At 42.7% G+C, this 16,137-nt stretch overlaps 1 protein-coding gene across 1 annotated transcript; it reads right to left on the bottom strand.

Moving 5' to 3' along the window:
* Window positions 1-8,518: 8,518 nt before the first annotated feature.
* On the bottom strand, window positions 8,519-12,236 carry dmrt3a (doublesex and mab-3 related transcription factor 3a). Its single transcript, XM_020585929.1, has 2 exons — window positions 11,251-12,236; window positions 8,519-9,872 (listed from the first exon to the last, which is right to left on the bottom strand). Exons 1-2 carry the CDS (start codon window positions 11,648-11,650, stop codon window positions 8,860-8,862), a joined length of 1,413 nt encoding a protein of 470 aa, XP_020441585.1. The 5' UTR covers window positions 11,651-12,236; the 3' UTR covers window positions 8,519-8,859.
* Window positions 12,237-16,137: the final 3,901 nt, after the last annotated feature.

Here is a 16,137-nt window from a genome sequence, read left to right as displayed (position 1 = left end):
AACCGACGTCCCTCTGAAACCGACGCTCAGAGCGCTGCTCCTATGAACGGCTTCAGCCTGCGCTCTGAGCTCTGATTGGCTGCTGCGCCACACGCACCGACCAATGAGACTGCGAGCAGGTAATCAGCGGAGGTAGATTGTAATAAGGGTTAATAAGCAGTTTATGACTTTTATCGAGTAAAGACTTGATGATAAGTAGCAAAACAAGTTACATTTATTCTTCTACTCTGCATCATTTAAAGGAAGGTTATGGGGTCAATAAAGTTCTACCTAATCTAAGCACGTTCACATCACGCCCTGTTCCAGTGTACACACCACATCACCACTGCTAATCAAGCTAATTTGTTTAATTTATTACCAGCATGTCCCCAATAGTTTGTCTTTTTATGGATGAAAATATCTTAACACTGGCGGGATGAATTACCAGCTGGGCCCCAAAAGCCACAAACAGCACATTTGGTTCTAAATTTAATCACATACTTGTTCAAGATTTGCACCACTGACTGAAGTGGCCTGTAATCACAGGTCCTCCATCCTATATCTTGCAGAGGAACTCTATAAGACGTTAATTGTTTTAATTTATAATTGCACTTGTTTGTTGTAAAGATCTTATCAAATTGCTTTATTTTTTTCCGTTTCAAATAATAAACACAGGGGAAAAAAACTGTGCAGACCTATGGGAAAAGGGCCTTCACTCTAATCCCATAAAGCCCAAGTTAACATATTCTAGTTTCTTTTTTCGTTTGAGCAACAAATAGCTGCACATATGAGTTTGCTAAAATGAAAAAGCAGTTTGAGACCCTGGTGGGATACCAATGCATCTTTGGTATTTTTCTTTAAATATTATGTGAATTATTTAGTCAATTGCCTAAATCATCAACAATTTCTCTCTACTGGTTTCTGGGTGCCATGTTGTAACAGAGGCCCACAACAAAATTTTGCTCCAGGGCCCCCCAGTGAGTTAGTCTGTGCAGGAGAACAAGTATTTTCCTCAATAAGTGCTAATAAGTCTTTTACTTATGGCAAAGAAAAGGCATTCATTTTGTAAAATTTCACTGTTGACTGTTGTAGGCTAAAGGCCTGTAAAAACCGCCGACAAATTAGGCCACAACTCTTTTACTCACTGAAAAAAAAAGACATTTAGCATTCTTTTTACTTCGTTTTTATGTTTTATCCCCTTTTTTAACACAAAGATTTTGAATTTGCCATAACATTAATTTGAAAGTGATTTGAAAGGACACAGAATTCAGATTTATAGGGTATCCTAACTGAGGTCAAAGGTCACAATTGAGAACATAAGCAGCTCCCATACAATGAGAATCCACAGACTGACACAAAAATGCCCCCTTAAGTCCCTTTAATATTGCAGTGATTGTTCCGTTTGCAGTGCTCTGTATTGTTTCTGTCATGAGGTGTATTTACAGAGATCCCAGTTTAAATCGCCCTCTGTCCGAGCAGGCGGACAGGTGATAGATGTGTCCTGCAGGTTGCTACAGTCTGTCTTCTTGGCACATGTAACAATCACACCTAAAATAAAAAACCAAAACAGTGCCAGGGCAGGAGAGAGTTCAGCAAAACAACAACCACGTCAAACTCAACCTACAACCTTTAGCTTGAACTGATCATGAGCCACAGGATTTGCTTAATCCCATGTCTAAAAAACACCTTAAGCTTAAATTCTACTTCAAACCCAAACTTTTTCAAGAAACCTTCAGCCTTATGCCAAAGTTATTTATAATAGGTTAAAATCACTTAATACATTAAATCCTATTTTAACCTTGAGATTTCAGCATGAAAAGCAATTCCCTGAGTTTCAAGATCTTAATGTGAGGACATCTGATCCTCCAAAGAAACACACACTGACAACTGAATAAAGTCTCTCCATTGTCCTCCTAATTCTTTATTTAATAATCTGATTAATCTGGGGAAATTATCTGTGGGTGTGACACAGCAACCACTTTGGCTCTTTGTTTGCATCTTACTGAATCAAAGCTCAACTCAAAAAGAAAAAGAGACATGGCAGGATTTATTTAGTGCCAACAGCCTTCCATGGCCACTGATGAGACAATACAGTCACAGATCTTTACTTCAACCTTTTGTCTGTGATGTTAAGTGAATGAACAAAGCGAAGTTAAATGGAGGATATGACACGAATTTATGTCACGAATATATAGCTTAAAGTGTGTAATCTGTTCATAAACAGGGGCAGGGTAGGCCGAGTTACCCATTTCGTCATGCTTGAGTCCTGCTTGGAAATTAGATTCATAGCTTTTATTCTTAATGAACACTGAATGAAGTCTGTGGGCTTTCGGTTACGGGTTAATGCTTTACTCAACGGTCAAGACTTAATTGAATGTTTAACTTTTACTTTCTGAATTTCAGATTTTATAGACAGGCCTACATTCACCTACAGGCCTATTTTCATAGCAACGAAAATGAATTTTCACATTCAGTAATAATAACAGTGAGTTATTTGGCTTCAGGGATTTATAGTGATCTAAATGATTCACATATAACTCGGTTATAAAAATAAAAAATACAAAATTATAACATTGAATTAAATTTTATAAAACCAAAATTTTCATTTGAGATAAATAGTATGGGACACCTACACTTGAACCGTCATCTTCTGCTGCTGCAGCTGGTGGCTGTCTGGGAGCTGAGAGCCCTGCAGCATCAGGATCACTGGAGACAGCACAGATCCAGTATTCGGGCAAAAACCAAACCCAACAACACATGCTTTACAATAAGTTAGTAATGTGTTACATTACAATAAGTTAGTAATGTGTTACTGCAGGTTCTGCTCGGATCAGGGTCTGACTAAACACAGACACCTTGCAACTGGTTCTCACATAAACACTTTGGGCTTCAGGTGTGAAAATGGCACTAGAGGATTGTGTAGCAGCAGTTCCTTAAAGGCCTGAAGAGCCTCAGAGAGAGTAGCCAGCATCAGGCTCATACTTCTGGGAGGGGCAATTTTCCAAAGTAGGGTGACTAGACATAATTCTGTCAAAAATTAAGCAGTGTTGCAAATTTGTATTCTAGATACAGAGGTTCTAGATATTTGCACATCAAAATATGTTCATAAAGTTCAAATGTGCTCAGGTATATTTTTTTTTATTTTAATAATCATAATCCCTTTTATTGGTCAAGTATGTTACACACAAGGAATTTTGTTTCCAGTACAGAACCAACCCAGCTGATGGCTCTAACCATTGGGGGCAACTTGGGGGTTCAGTGTCTTGCCCAAGGACACTTCGACACATGAACTGCAGGCACCAAGATTTAAACCTCCAGTTCAGAGACAACTGCTCTACCCACTGAACCACAGTGGCCCCCAAATCAATCAGGTTTTCATTGTCTTACTTTGGAAAAAGGCAGTCAGATGTTCTTAAATTGGAGACATATGTATTTAACCCTATTAATCACTAGTGATTTGTGAGTTTTAAATGTCAGTTTAGGCCAATTATATTAAGCTTCAGTAATTTGGGGTCAGGGCTGGGTAACCTGAGGGTGGGGGTGGGGTGGCACCTCCCTACACTCTGCCCCACATGGATCCATTGGCCTTATTATTATAAAATACTTTAGCTCTAGAGTTCTAGATGTTTAGACTCAAAGTTGTCCTGGTAGAGAACTACCACTTTAATTTAAAATCCATCCCTGCTCCTTTCTCACTGGCTCTTTATCATGGTTCCTCTGTGTGGTGAAGGTGAAGACGTCGGATACGCAGGTGCAGCTTTAGTTGCTACTTTGTCTTAATTTATTACAGAGGTTACGGCCAACCACCCCAGCCTGCTGTTTCCACATCAGGAATGCTTTGATGCTGGTGGTGGGACAGGAAGGTCAGCACTGGGCCCTCCAAGTGAAATGTGGTGTCTGTGTCTGTTGCCTCATTACGGAGGAACAATGTGGGGTCTCTGGAAGTGCTTGAATTGGTTTCCAGAGGTCTTTTAAGAGATTTTAGGGTCCCTTGAAGGCATTCCAAGCATCCTTTTAAGGCTTCCAGTGGTATGTCAGATGGTCTTGAAGAATTCAGAAGGGGGCTCACTGGGACTTTAGGGAGGTTATTAGAGCTTGATATGGTTCTAGTGGTCCTTGAGGAGGTTCCAGTTTTCCTTGAAGGGAGTTCCAGGGTTCTATGTGGAGTCTGGAAATGACTGTGGAAGCCATAAAGCATTCCCAGTGATCATTAAATGCAATCCAGGCATTGTTAAATCAATTTCAGGGTCTGATGGTCATTCAGGGGTTTCCAGGGATTCTTGAACTGGTTTGTGTTCGAAAGGATCTAAGGATCCTTGAGGAGCTTTTAGTAATCCTTTATGAGGTTCCAGGCATTACCAAAAGAGCTTCACTGGTGTTTGCTTTAGAATATTTTAGAAGTTTTCGGGGTCATTGAATAAGTTACAGGTATCCTTGAAGGGGCTCTAGGGATTTATAAAGGAGTCCATGGATTCTTAAAGGGGTTCCAAGCATTGTCAAATCAGATTTATAGGTTTTTGCAGGACCTGGAAACCTTCAGGGGTTTCTGGGGATCATTCAATTGTTTCCAGGCATTACTGAAATAACTGCAGAGCTCTTTGAGGAGATCTGGAGATCTTTGAAGGGGTTCAGCACCTCACTGAAAAAGTTTCAAGGCTCTTTAAACAGTCTGATGATTTTTGTGATGCTTTCTAGATTCCTTGATGGGGTTCTAGACAATAATGAAGAAGCTGTATTGATCTCTGCAGGGACCTTGGGAGCTGTTGGGGTCCTTGAAGAGGTTTCCAAAATCCTTGAAAGGTTACAGGGATGCTTGAAGGGGTCCAAGGGTCTTTAAAAAGATGGCAATATTGAGGGAACTTTGGGGGTTTCTAATGGGGTCCAGGAATTCTTGACATGTTTCTGTGGATTCTTGAAAGTATTCCAGGCAATACTGAGCAAGTCTGGAATCTCTGCAGAGGTCTGGGGATCCTTGAAATTCTTCCAGGAAGGTTTTGTTATTAACAAAATAATTTAGGGAGCTTTTGTAAGGGTGTGGAGAACTTCAAGGAATTTGAAGGGATTATGATGCAAAAATAAATAAGAAAAATATTTTAAAAACATAATATTTTGAGAAGGTCTAGTGATCCTGGGTTGAAAATAAACTTTTGCTCCTTTTCAACTGGCACAACCTGGACAAAGACCCAGACACATAATGACACTTTCTCACACGCTGTCCACTTTGGGGCTTGATTGAAACAACAGCGTCTTGTTGGAAGTGTCCCGCTGTGCAGGCTGTAAAGAGTAACAGGAGCTGTGTATAGATAGAAGAGCAGGGCAGGATCGCCGAAGATCCTGTTATGTTAATTAGCCTCTGATAGACTGACAACAGATGCAGCTGAATACAAAACCAGGTGGAACGACATTTGTCTCTGTCTGAAGGGCTCGGACACCTCGACCTCTCATGACAGCAATCAGGAGGACGTGTCCTCCTGCTGTGAACAGGTCAAATCCACTGTGTGTGCAGCTTTATGCAGCTGAGTGGAACAAAAATTGCTTTGACCATTCAACATATAAGGAGCTGCAGGAGTCTTTACAGGGAGGTGAAGGTCCTTGAACAGTTTGAGGTACTGCAGGAGTTCAGGGATCCTAAAACAAAACTGCTAAGAGATCTTGGGACCAGACGGTAGAAACTGGGGAGGTTGGAGAAGACAAAGAGCCAGCTGAGGATCAGTGATGTGAGACCTTTGACTTTTATTCAGATCAAGAGCTTAGCTCAACCATAATAATTTTAATCAGTATAATATTTTAGAGTGATGTTAGAAATAGTAGTTATTGATTTATTTAGATTTTAAGCCAATCAAGACAATTATTGATGATTTTAAGGTCTATATTTTACTGCTTGTTACTTTGCTGTAGCTCTGTTAAGCTTCTATATAAAATTCCTGAAAAGGTTTAATACTCTGTGGTTATTGAGTCAGGTTTGATGTTATTGACATTCTTATGATTTTAGTGGGTTTACACTTTTAAGTGGTAATGGATAAGGCCGCATATATACACAACTCCCAGTGAGTGTGATTACCCAAGTCTTAGTGAGTGTGTGAGGTTGCATAACAGTTCACAGGGTTGACAGAAGGCCAAGATTGAACTGCTAAAATGATTTTTAGACAGTTACATCAGAAAAGGGTTTATCTAAAATATCCAGTTGTTTACTTGTTACATACTACACACTATTCTTTAAATATCCCATCCTTAATCACATCTTATGTCAAATAAATACTGTGTAAAACAGATATGGTCTTAAGTGTCCAGTGACACAGTTTTCATTGGTTGTTTTAGACTAAATTTAACACTTCCTCAAAGAGCCGGAGTATACTGGTCTATAAAAGTTTCTCAGTACAGTGACATCTGAGGGGTTAAGGAGGTAGCTGCCACAATAACTGCAGGTTGTTGTTATTTGGGAGGTTTTGGGGTCTTATCCTGAATTAATAACATGAAAGAGGGAGGTCTGCAGGGAACTCTGTTTGCAGGTTCATGGTAGTTAATTACTGAGTGAACATCTCTGTCATAAAACCTCAAACAGTGTTTGGAGCTTTAATATATTTCAAATATGCCACCTTAGTGTGAGAGGTTAAGCTTTATTCCTATGTCCAGGGGTTAGCATATTGCGGCCTTCATACAAACTGAGTATTTCTGCTCTAGATTCCCAAAAACATTATATGAGTGAAAACTTTTCTCCCCTCACTGTTGACCTAGAATTAAACACAGGTCTTGTTTTAAAAATGCACCTGAACATGACAATGAGCCCTAAACCTGCTGGCAGCTGATGTGCACTGAGGGACAAAACAAAAGATGAGTTACATTAAAATGCAATACTTACAAATGATCAGGTTTCTGTATTTTCTGTGCTTAGTCTTAGTTTTCAATCCTAAATCTTCAGTTATTGGAGCCAGTTATTCGGTTCAACCTGTAAGAAAAATATGATATTGATGAATTTCACCACTAGATGGCAGCATTTTTCAACAAACCAGCGTGACTCAGAGGGAAAGCGAAAGGCACATTTCACATGACGTGTATCACATCATTTGATTATAATTATTGAAACATTATTGTGTTCATCACTTTAGTGTTGCAGCTGGCAGAGGTGGAGCTGATTTTAACTTATACTGTAAATTACTGCTGGCAGCTTGTTAATTTCCCATTAGATGTTTTATTCATCTGATTCTGAAAAGTAACTGCAACAAAAAAAAGAAGTAGTGCAGTAAAAAGTGCAATATTTTCCTCTGAAATGCAAGCCAAAGTATTAGGTATTAGGAAAATACCCAAGCACAGATACCTCAGAATTGTACTTAAACACAACATGTGAGTAAATGCATACCCAATAGAATATCTGAAACCAGCTCATCTTTGTAGTTTCACAATCCACACAAGTCCTGATTATAGACGTGTAAAAAGTGCCACAGAAACTGACCTATACGCAGTCTTGGTCTATTTTTGTCTTATCATCCAGATGTCTCCTGTCTCTTCAGTTGGTGAGGTTTTTATTTGCTGTTTGGAAAACCAGAAAATGACTTAGAGAAAGAGCTGCTACAACACCTCGAGGGGCGACCTTTCATCAGCTGAAGTGAGGTTAAAAAAAAGGATCAGGATCCTGAAATATCTGTCTAAGTTCAGAGAAGAATACTTATTCCCATGCAGGGTCTGGCAGTGCGATGCTCACCGTATATCTTGTCTCATTTTACTCAATTTTATTCAAGATCTCAAGACGTTCACTTTAACATCCACGAGAGCTGTTTACTGTTTATTTCTTTAATATTCCACCACCTGTTTAACAGTTTCAGACAGATTTTACACTCCTCACTACAGTTTGGACAAATCCTGCTTCCCACAGCAGTGACTGACATTCTTTTATGCTTGTAGCCATACCTTATAAATATGTGGCTGTCCAGATTGGGAACTTTGAAAAATTTTAGTTAGGATACTACATGATGTTGTTTTTATACTTGTGTTTCCATCTATTTAACAAATCCTGGATGCTTGACCTGGATCTTAGAACTGCTCATACCAACCATTACAAATCCCAATTTTTCCACATCGTCTTGCAGGGTTCCTCTGACAGCAAATGTAAAATACTGCTACAATTTGTGCCCAGTTATGAGAAAGTGTCAGTGTTTGTCCATATAACTCACCTTGATAATTTGATACATTATTCTGCTCTTACAATGAACCAATCAGACACATTTTAGACCATGATGCAGTAGTGTTGTATTCCCACTGTTGTTAATAAAGTAACCCGTAGTCCTCTCTGATGTTTCATTTTGTTTGAAGTAATGCATGATTATTGAACAATGAAACCATGTGCGCATTTATAGCACTGCACTTCTTCATACAATATAATTATTATGTGCAAATCCAAGCCATTTATCTTCAAACAAGCACAAGAACAACATCTCTACGTGTACAAGTCTGTTATAGCCCAGAGTGAAAGCCTGAATTCATTTAACAACACTTAAGACAACAATCTGATCGATTTGGACAACTCGAGATTTATTTGGCACAGGCTACTCTTGACATGCAGCGGTGACCTTGACATCGAACGTTTTCACAGTATTAAACATGCTTACAGGAAAGAGCTGATGGGTTTTCAAAATAATAGCTGTGATCACAGTTTGTTACATTCAACCGTTTTGGTCAAGTCCGGTGACATCTGGAAAGCACCAGGACTGATGTTAGAGGGTTAACATCACACTAGTAAAGGGTGACTGCTTCTCACAGTTCAAATCCAACGAGACACTGACCCCTCCACACACACACACGCACGCACACGCACACAAATATGTCCTTTCACGATAATACATTTTGGTTCTCCTCTGCTGTAGAACTCCACCATCCGCACTGACTTTAGGTGGATGAGTTCAGGATGCGGGAGTCTGCGGACTCAGAGCGCTCTTCGTACTCCTCGTCCGGGGAGTAGAGGCCAGGTTTGGGCCCCAGGGTGCAGCTCTCCTCCTGGACACTGACGCGCTGCTCCTCGGAGGGTCGAGAGGGGAGGATGGGGGAGCTGCGGAACACTGTTCCGCCGGGGCCGGCGGGGGAGAAAGGTGACACGTACTGGGCCGCTGATCGGAGCTGGTACTGCTGCTGCAGGGCCATGGTATTCCACAGAGTCACGTCGTTGTGCATGAAGGGGCTGGCCTGGCTGCGCGTCAGAGAGTTGCGCAACATGAGTGGATAGCGCGTGGGCTGCGGGAAGGACGGGTGCTGCAGGGGGACACCCAGCGGGCCGGTGGACACCACGCCCGAAGCGGAGTCGGATGTGAACCGGAGGGACTCGGGCACCCGGAAAGCAGAGCCCACAGACCACTTGGCGGAGGAAGACACCGGGTGGTAGGAGCCCAGCGTGTGCTCGAACAGGTGTCCGTTAGAGGGCAGCACCAAGGCTTCTGGGTGCGGGTCAGTGTGAGGTTGCGCGCCCCCGTCAGGACTCCGGCTGGACAGCAGCACCTCGATGGCCCCCACTAGATCCCCCCCGCAGCCTCTGAGGATGAGCTCCAGGACAGGAGGCTTGTGAGCAGGGAAGATCTTCTTGAGGACCTCCAGCGGCGGCCGGTTGGCTCGAAGGCTGAAGGGCAGGTTGATGGAGCCGGCGAGGCCTTCGATCAGCACGCCCTGCTCCCCGGGGCTCACGGGATACTTCTGAGGACTTTCTGTTTTGGCTTCCTTCTCGGCGCTGCCGCCTTTAGGAAGGCTGTAGCGGCTCTCCTCGGAGTTGCAGGGGGTTTCTGGAGGCTCCGGGGTGTAGCAGGAGTTTGGTTTGGAGCCCTCTGGGGAGCTGACCGGCTCCTGCTCCTTCTCACTGGAGCTCCCTCCGTTTTCACCCCCTGACACCTCATCAGGACCATCCTCTGTGGGCTCTGCCAGACACGGAAACAGAAAGTCAGGAGACAAGTTTGGGCAGGAAACAAATGTCAACTCGCACAGCCTGGTGGGGTACTGACTGAACACTAGTCTGACCTCAAACACTTCTCTGCAGCTCAACGCAGACTTCTCTCGGATTAAAGCTCTGCTCGAGAGGAAAGTTAACATACTATTAATCATTTGTCAACCTGTCTCCAACCCAACGATTTAAGAGGATTTACTTATTTTCTAATAGAAGGTGCTGGCTGTGTCACTGAAGAATCTCCCGTCGATGCATTTTGCGAACACATCTCCTGTTGTTCACTGTCACTAGTCTGAAGTCGACCTCCTGGGGGGTACACCGGCCTGGGCCTGGCCGCTCTGATCACTGTCACCACCCTGTTTGCCAGCTGATGTCGGTGCTGGTGTGCAGATGTTGTGGCCTCAGACAGGACAAGGTTCAGATGGAAACTGCACCGTGCGAGCGAAACTATCCAGTTATTATCCAACCAGAGTGTGACTGGCAATAGGAGGGAGAATACTGAGCATCTGGACAAACAGCACAACAACAAACTAAAAGGCGAAAGTGCTAAAGCTGAAAAACAGGGCAGTTAAATCCACGAGTGTCACACCACGTCTTAAATATTCCACCGAATCAGGGCATAATAAGCGGATTCATTAATGAAATATTTGGTGGTTTTGTGGCTTTGTAGCAAGATCATTTTTAAATGTGATGTTCAATAAACTCACAAGAAAAAGTAATTTTATGCTACTGTCAGAACTAAATGTCCTTCTCTGTTAAAGAGTCAAAAAATGACGTTTATTGCTTTTTTAAAATGTAAACTCTTCACAGAACACAGGCTAATTTATTTCTCCTTCAGCATAACGCACCGGACAGGACTTTTATTTTGCATGATGCTGACTTGTCTTTATTTTTTAAGGTCAAGACATTTTGTCTTCCATCTTCCTTGTCCATCAGTTTCTCACTCTGGAGATTAATGTCGTTTTGTAATGGGTTTAAAATAATAATGGCCTGGATTAAACATTATAAACAACATTCCGTATCAGAGGAAAATTCGTTTGGGTTCAATGAAATGTTATCCATAAAAATCAGGCTCTCCCAAAACAAATGGCAGCATCTTAAAACGCCTTCAAGTCTTATGGCCAGTCCTTGCGTCTCCTTTGCCTCTGGGAATGCGCAGCAGGCCTTATTCGTTCATTAAAAGTTTTTTTTACACCATCTTTTTTGGAACCTTTCGTGCAGCAAACTGTAGTAGTTTCAAACTGTTTCTGTCACCGTGTTTCTGTTAAATAGGACCTCTCATTATTTTCATTCCTTCAAATAAAAATCACCATTCCGCAGAAACATTTACAGTCAACCCCTCCTCTTCGTACCTGTGCATGTCTGCGCTCCGGCCTGCACCGGCTCCGTGCTGCTCCACCTCAGCTCTAGCTCCTCTGTCATCGGCGGGGCTCCTTGGTTCCCCTCGCCGGCACCGGGTATGCCGATGCCGGGCAGGACTCTGAGGGATTCTGGGATGAGGCTCTCCAGACTCTCGTTTGCCTGCTGCCTCCGGAGCGCCACCTGCGCGGCCATCACGCGCTGCCGCTCGATGATGAGAATGCATTTCTCGCAGGTGCAGTCTTTGAAGCGGCAGTAGCGCTTGTGACCTTTGAGCCATGACAGCACGCCGTGGTTCCGGCACCGCGCGCACTTGGGGGTCCTCTGGAGCGGGGCCCGGGGCTGAGACACCGGAGCCCCCATGTACAGGTAGGGGGACCCGTAGCCATTCATTCTGTCAGACGCAGCGTGTTTTCCAGGACGCACAAGTGCATCTGCGGAGAGACGAGGCGGAGCGGGGGTGTTGTTGTCAGCAGCTGCTGTGGGAGAGATGGAACAGCTCTGCTGCACGCATGACAGGATGAGGATAAGAGGGGTTGGCTTGTAGTGGAGAATCCACCTTTCCCCTGGCTGACAGCGCAGATATGCATCAGGCTGACACGCACTTACGGAGCCGAGTAACCAAACGCTGTCACTCGCGTCAACGCTGAAAAAAATGTGAGCTGAAGTTCGGGAAAAAAAAAAAACTGGCAGTGAGGATCGGATAACCCCCTTTCCCTGCCAGGTTCACACGTCTGTAGAGTTTCCTTTTAAAACGGGACAATAACTTTCAAGAGCAAAACACTTGTGTCAATACTGGAGAAGCACAGAAACACTTTGACCTGCAGTGGAAACACATGCGCTCTGCTGCTTGAAGACTTGAAGCTGTAGCTAAGAATAAAATGCTGATATTCTTCCAAACATATCACAGAAAGCTGCAGCAACGTCTTCAGACAGGCCAGTAATCTAACACCCCACTGTGCGCAGGAAAACTGATTCCCTGCATGAAACAAACAACCATCCAAGCATTTAGGGGCTGAAAGACAAAATTAACACAGGAAGCAGTGTATTTTCTACTGGCCCTCATAAGCAGATTAAAAAAGCATATACAAGACAAACGGCTGCAGGTTTAGCACTTGAACATTAAGCAGAAGACGAGCTTTAATCAGAGAATAATAAATAACTTTACTGTTAAATATTAAACACTCAACGTTCCAGCTGTCAAATCTGAGACACTGCTTGAAACAGACAATCTAAACATTTATAAAGGTTAAAAATACAGTTACAAGACAAACCTCACGAGTCAATGCGTTTTCTACTGGCAGCCATAAGTCTCCAAAAACCTAATTCATAGTTTAATTATTAACCAGTGAAGTGGAACCGAAGGAAGCCCATAGTTTCAGTCCAAACACAAATATCAGCTGAATATCAAAAATATGTCAAAACACATTTTAAAAATAATAATAATAATAATAAACTCCAGCACGAACCAGCTAAACATGTTCAGGAAATCTTAAAAAATTATGCACAGATGTAGAATGTGCTGCTTTTATTTTTAAACAATTCGACATGAGGGGAAAAAATGCAAAAATGAAATAGAAAATATCATCATAGAAACGTCAGACGACGTGTGAGCCTTTAGTCAGAGCCCAGTTAGTTTCACTGATGATTAACGACAAACATCTGTCAAAACTCTGAATCTCATCTCTGAATACATCCCCACAAGGCTCGGTGAGCACTGTGCTCAGTGCATGTGGGTTTCCTCTGACTGTCTCCTGTAGGCCCACAGGCTCACAGGCTCGGACCAAACGTGTGCGCGCTGCTCCTCGCACCTTTTACACAGCCGTGCATAACTCAGATGATTAGTCTCCGCATGTATAAAAGCCCTTTGGGAACTATGTCGAGGCTGCTGATCTGTCCCTTCTGCTCCACTAATAGAGGGCATTGAAACATAACACCGGACAAAGCCGGGGCCCGTTTCTGACCGTAAAAAGGTTTATTCAAGCAAATAATGGGATCCGAGCGGCGCGGCTCCCTGAGAAAGAGAGCTCGGTAAACTTCCCCGCGTGAAGCCCGTCTCCACGACTATTAAGCTTTTAATTGGAAAATAGCAGAGGAAATTTCAAGGTGACTAGTGGCTGTGCAGTTGGTACCAGCCCAGTAGATCTGTGGGAGTGGGAGACGGAGGAGAAGCCTACATTTATTCATGTTGCCCGTCAATAAAGAGGAAAACAAACCGGAATAAAGGTTTATACTACAGGCTGCAGTGTAACTGGCATGAGGCCTGATTTGTTTTGACGCAGAAAGAACTATCTTGGGCTGATGAAGCCGAAATTAATATTAAACATCGAGTTAAACTTACGTGAAATAGGCCAGCAAGTTTATTGTCGACTGTGCAAACATAACTTGTCCTGCATCGACCACTTTAGGATTTCCTGAGCTTTGCTTTGCCCTCTGGTCAGAAACAACTGAATCTTGACCTTAGCTGCAGTTCAGTGGGTTTGGCTTTCTCACAACACTTCAACTACAATATTTAAATCTTTCCAGGTCATTTTCAAGACAAGATGAGGCTAAAACCTGGAAACTCACACAACATGAATTTCTGTCTTGTCTAAGTGTAATCTGAGTCAAAACTGTTAATATCTACAGTGGGACTTAGCACATGGAGGCAGCTCTAAGCTGCTTTACAACAACACAATAAGTAAGGAATAAAAGTAATAAAACCAAGAGCAAGGTCTAAAACATGATAAATGATCTGACCAGTTAGAACAGTGAAGAAAGGGCCAGGAAGGGGCTCAGAGAGTCCAGGCTGTGGAACCATGAGTGAGGCCCTGCCGGAGGCTCTGCAGCAGCGACCAGGCTCAGGAGTCAGCACATCACAGACAGAAGCAGGAGCCAGACCATGGACAAGGCCACTACAGATGTCTAGGAGCAGGACTCACAGGTTGAGCAAGCCAAGTTCAAGTAAACGGTTTATCTTGTGGTTGTTTGTTGCATGTGTTTCAAACTATTTTATATAGTTTTTTTTCCATTTTGGGATCTAATTTTTTTTACCTGTTTTGTGTCTTTTTTGTCATTTTGAGGTTGTTTTGCTGCCTTTAGAACATTTTTTTGTCTTTTAGTGGTTGTTCTGTGGACATTTGATGGACTTTCTAACAGAGGTTAACAGTTCCTTCACAGTTCTCTGGTCTCAGGGCTCACGGTGTAGGCCCGATCAGTAGCCCGTCCACAGCTTCTCTCTCTACACAATACGAGTTTTTCTCCAACTGCAGTTTTTTGAGGAGGAGCATCAGTAGAAGAAGAAATAAAGTTGAACTTGAAAGTGCTAAATGGTGAAAGTTAAATGTTAGAAAAAACTTTAAAAGTTAATTTATATGAACATTTCTGATCATACTTGAGCCAGGCTGGTTGAAGATTTTCTTAGTTCTTAATGACAGAGTCACCTTATGCATTAACGACTCGGTGCAGTCACTCACACAGCCTCTTGGACCTCATGTTTCGATTAGCAGAGGAAACTCCTCCAGAAGGGCCCCTTCAGCACAGGAGGAGGAGCTGACCTGTGCTGAGCCGGGTCATTTCTAGGTGCTGATTGGGGGCGTTGCTGCCACTCAGAAGTCCTGTCACAGAGGCTGATTTAAGTCTCCCTGGGGAGGCAGGACACTGAGCTCCTACAGAGGGACTAGCTGGACATCTGAATTAGTGAGATGTTTTTAGAAAGCACAGAACATCAGTCAGACGTCAGATGAAGCAATCATGTCAGCAATACTGGGAAAAAATATGACACATTATACAAGATAATAATCAACATTTTTTCCACTTTCTGATCATCAACTAAGGCAGTTTTTAAATATGGCCTTAGATTCTTAATAGCTCCTGTATGTGCATTTACACCCAGGCAACATGTCAGTAAGAATGGATTTCTGAGGTTACAACTATTCTTGAAGAATATGGGTTTTCACAACTGAGGCCTTCTGCAGTGTTTACCAAATCTAAGATTTTTAAGAGCATCCTACGCCAAGATAAAATTCAATGATACTTTTCTAGATGCAGGATTCTGCACCATTTAAAGACTTTTTGAAGCACATATCAGGCCTGACAGCAAAACGTTACAGTAATCAAATCTGGACAACACAAAGGCGGGAGTGACAGCGTCCTGCCGTGGACAGGAAAGGCTGAATCTGAGCTGCTCCAGATGTGGAACAAGGCTGGTTTAGGGATGTGCTCCTCACGAGAGACAGCAGGATCAGATGTAACACTAAGATTCAGTGACCACATGAGCTCGAATTTGTCTGAGAGTTTGTGATATTCCATTTCTCCTGGCAGACAAGCAGTCAAAAATGAAATGAACAAAATGATCAGACAGATTTGGTGTTCCAGGTTGTTTGTACATTAACTTATTATTAATCATTGTTTTATTTGTTCTGAACCAAAACATCTGAATCCCTTTAACATTTCCTTCTAGTGTGAATCTGCAGGAATCTTTTCAGAGCTGCTTCAATTTAAGGATGTATTACTACACCCACTAAATAATTTTGAGTAAACAGTTTAATTACAGGTGAACATATCTAAAGGTTAAGCACCAAACAAACAGATTGAAGAATGAACTGCATTTTGCAAAACCTCTTCACTGCACGAAGTGGAGAAACAGCCCAAGATATTTTTCTTTATTGGACTTATTTATGCCGCTTGTGTCATTGTTAACTTATTCTAATGTTTTCTTTGTGTCTGAACTTTGCTTCAAATGCTTGTACTTGAGTTTTGCACACCTCTGAGCTCACAGTGTCCTCTCCCTCACTTCCTGCTGGTGGAGTGATGGCAGAATGGAGCAGATTTGATCTGCTACGGGAGGCCGTGATTCATAGAGGCAGCTCAAGGAAAACCAATCCTGTGACACTTTCTCC

This window comes from Monopterus albus, unplaced genomic scaffold (genome assembly GCF_001952655.1).
Source record: "Monopterus albus unplaced genomic scaffold, M_albus_1.0 scaffold385.1, whole genome shotgun sequence".
Classification (NCBI taxonomy): Eukaryota; Metazoa; Chordata; class Actinopteri; order Synbranchiformes; family Synbranchidae; genus Monopterus; species Monopterus albus.
Note: the sequence above shows the minus strand (reverse complement) of the source record. Positions and strands in the feature narration are given on the sequence as shown.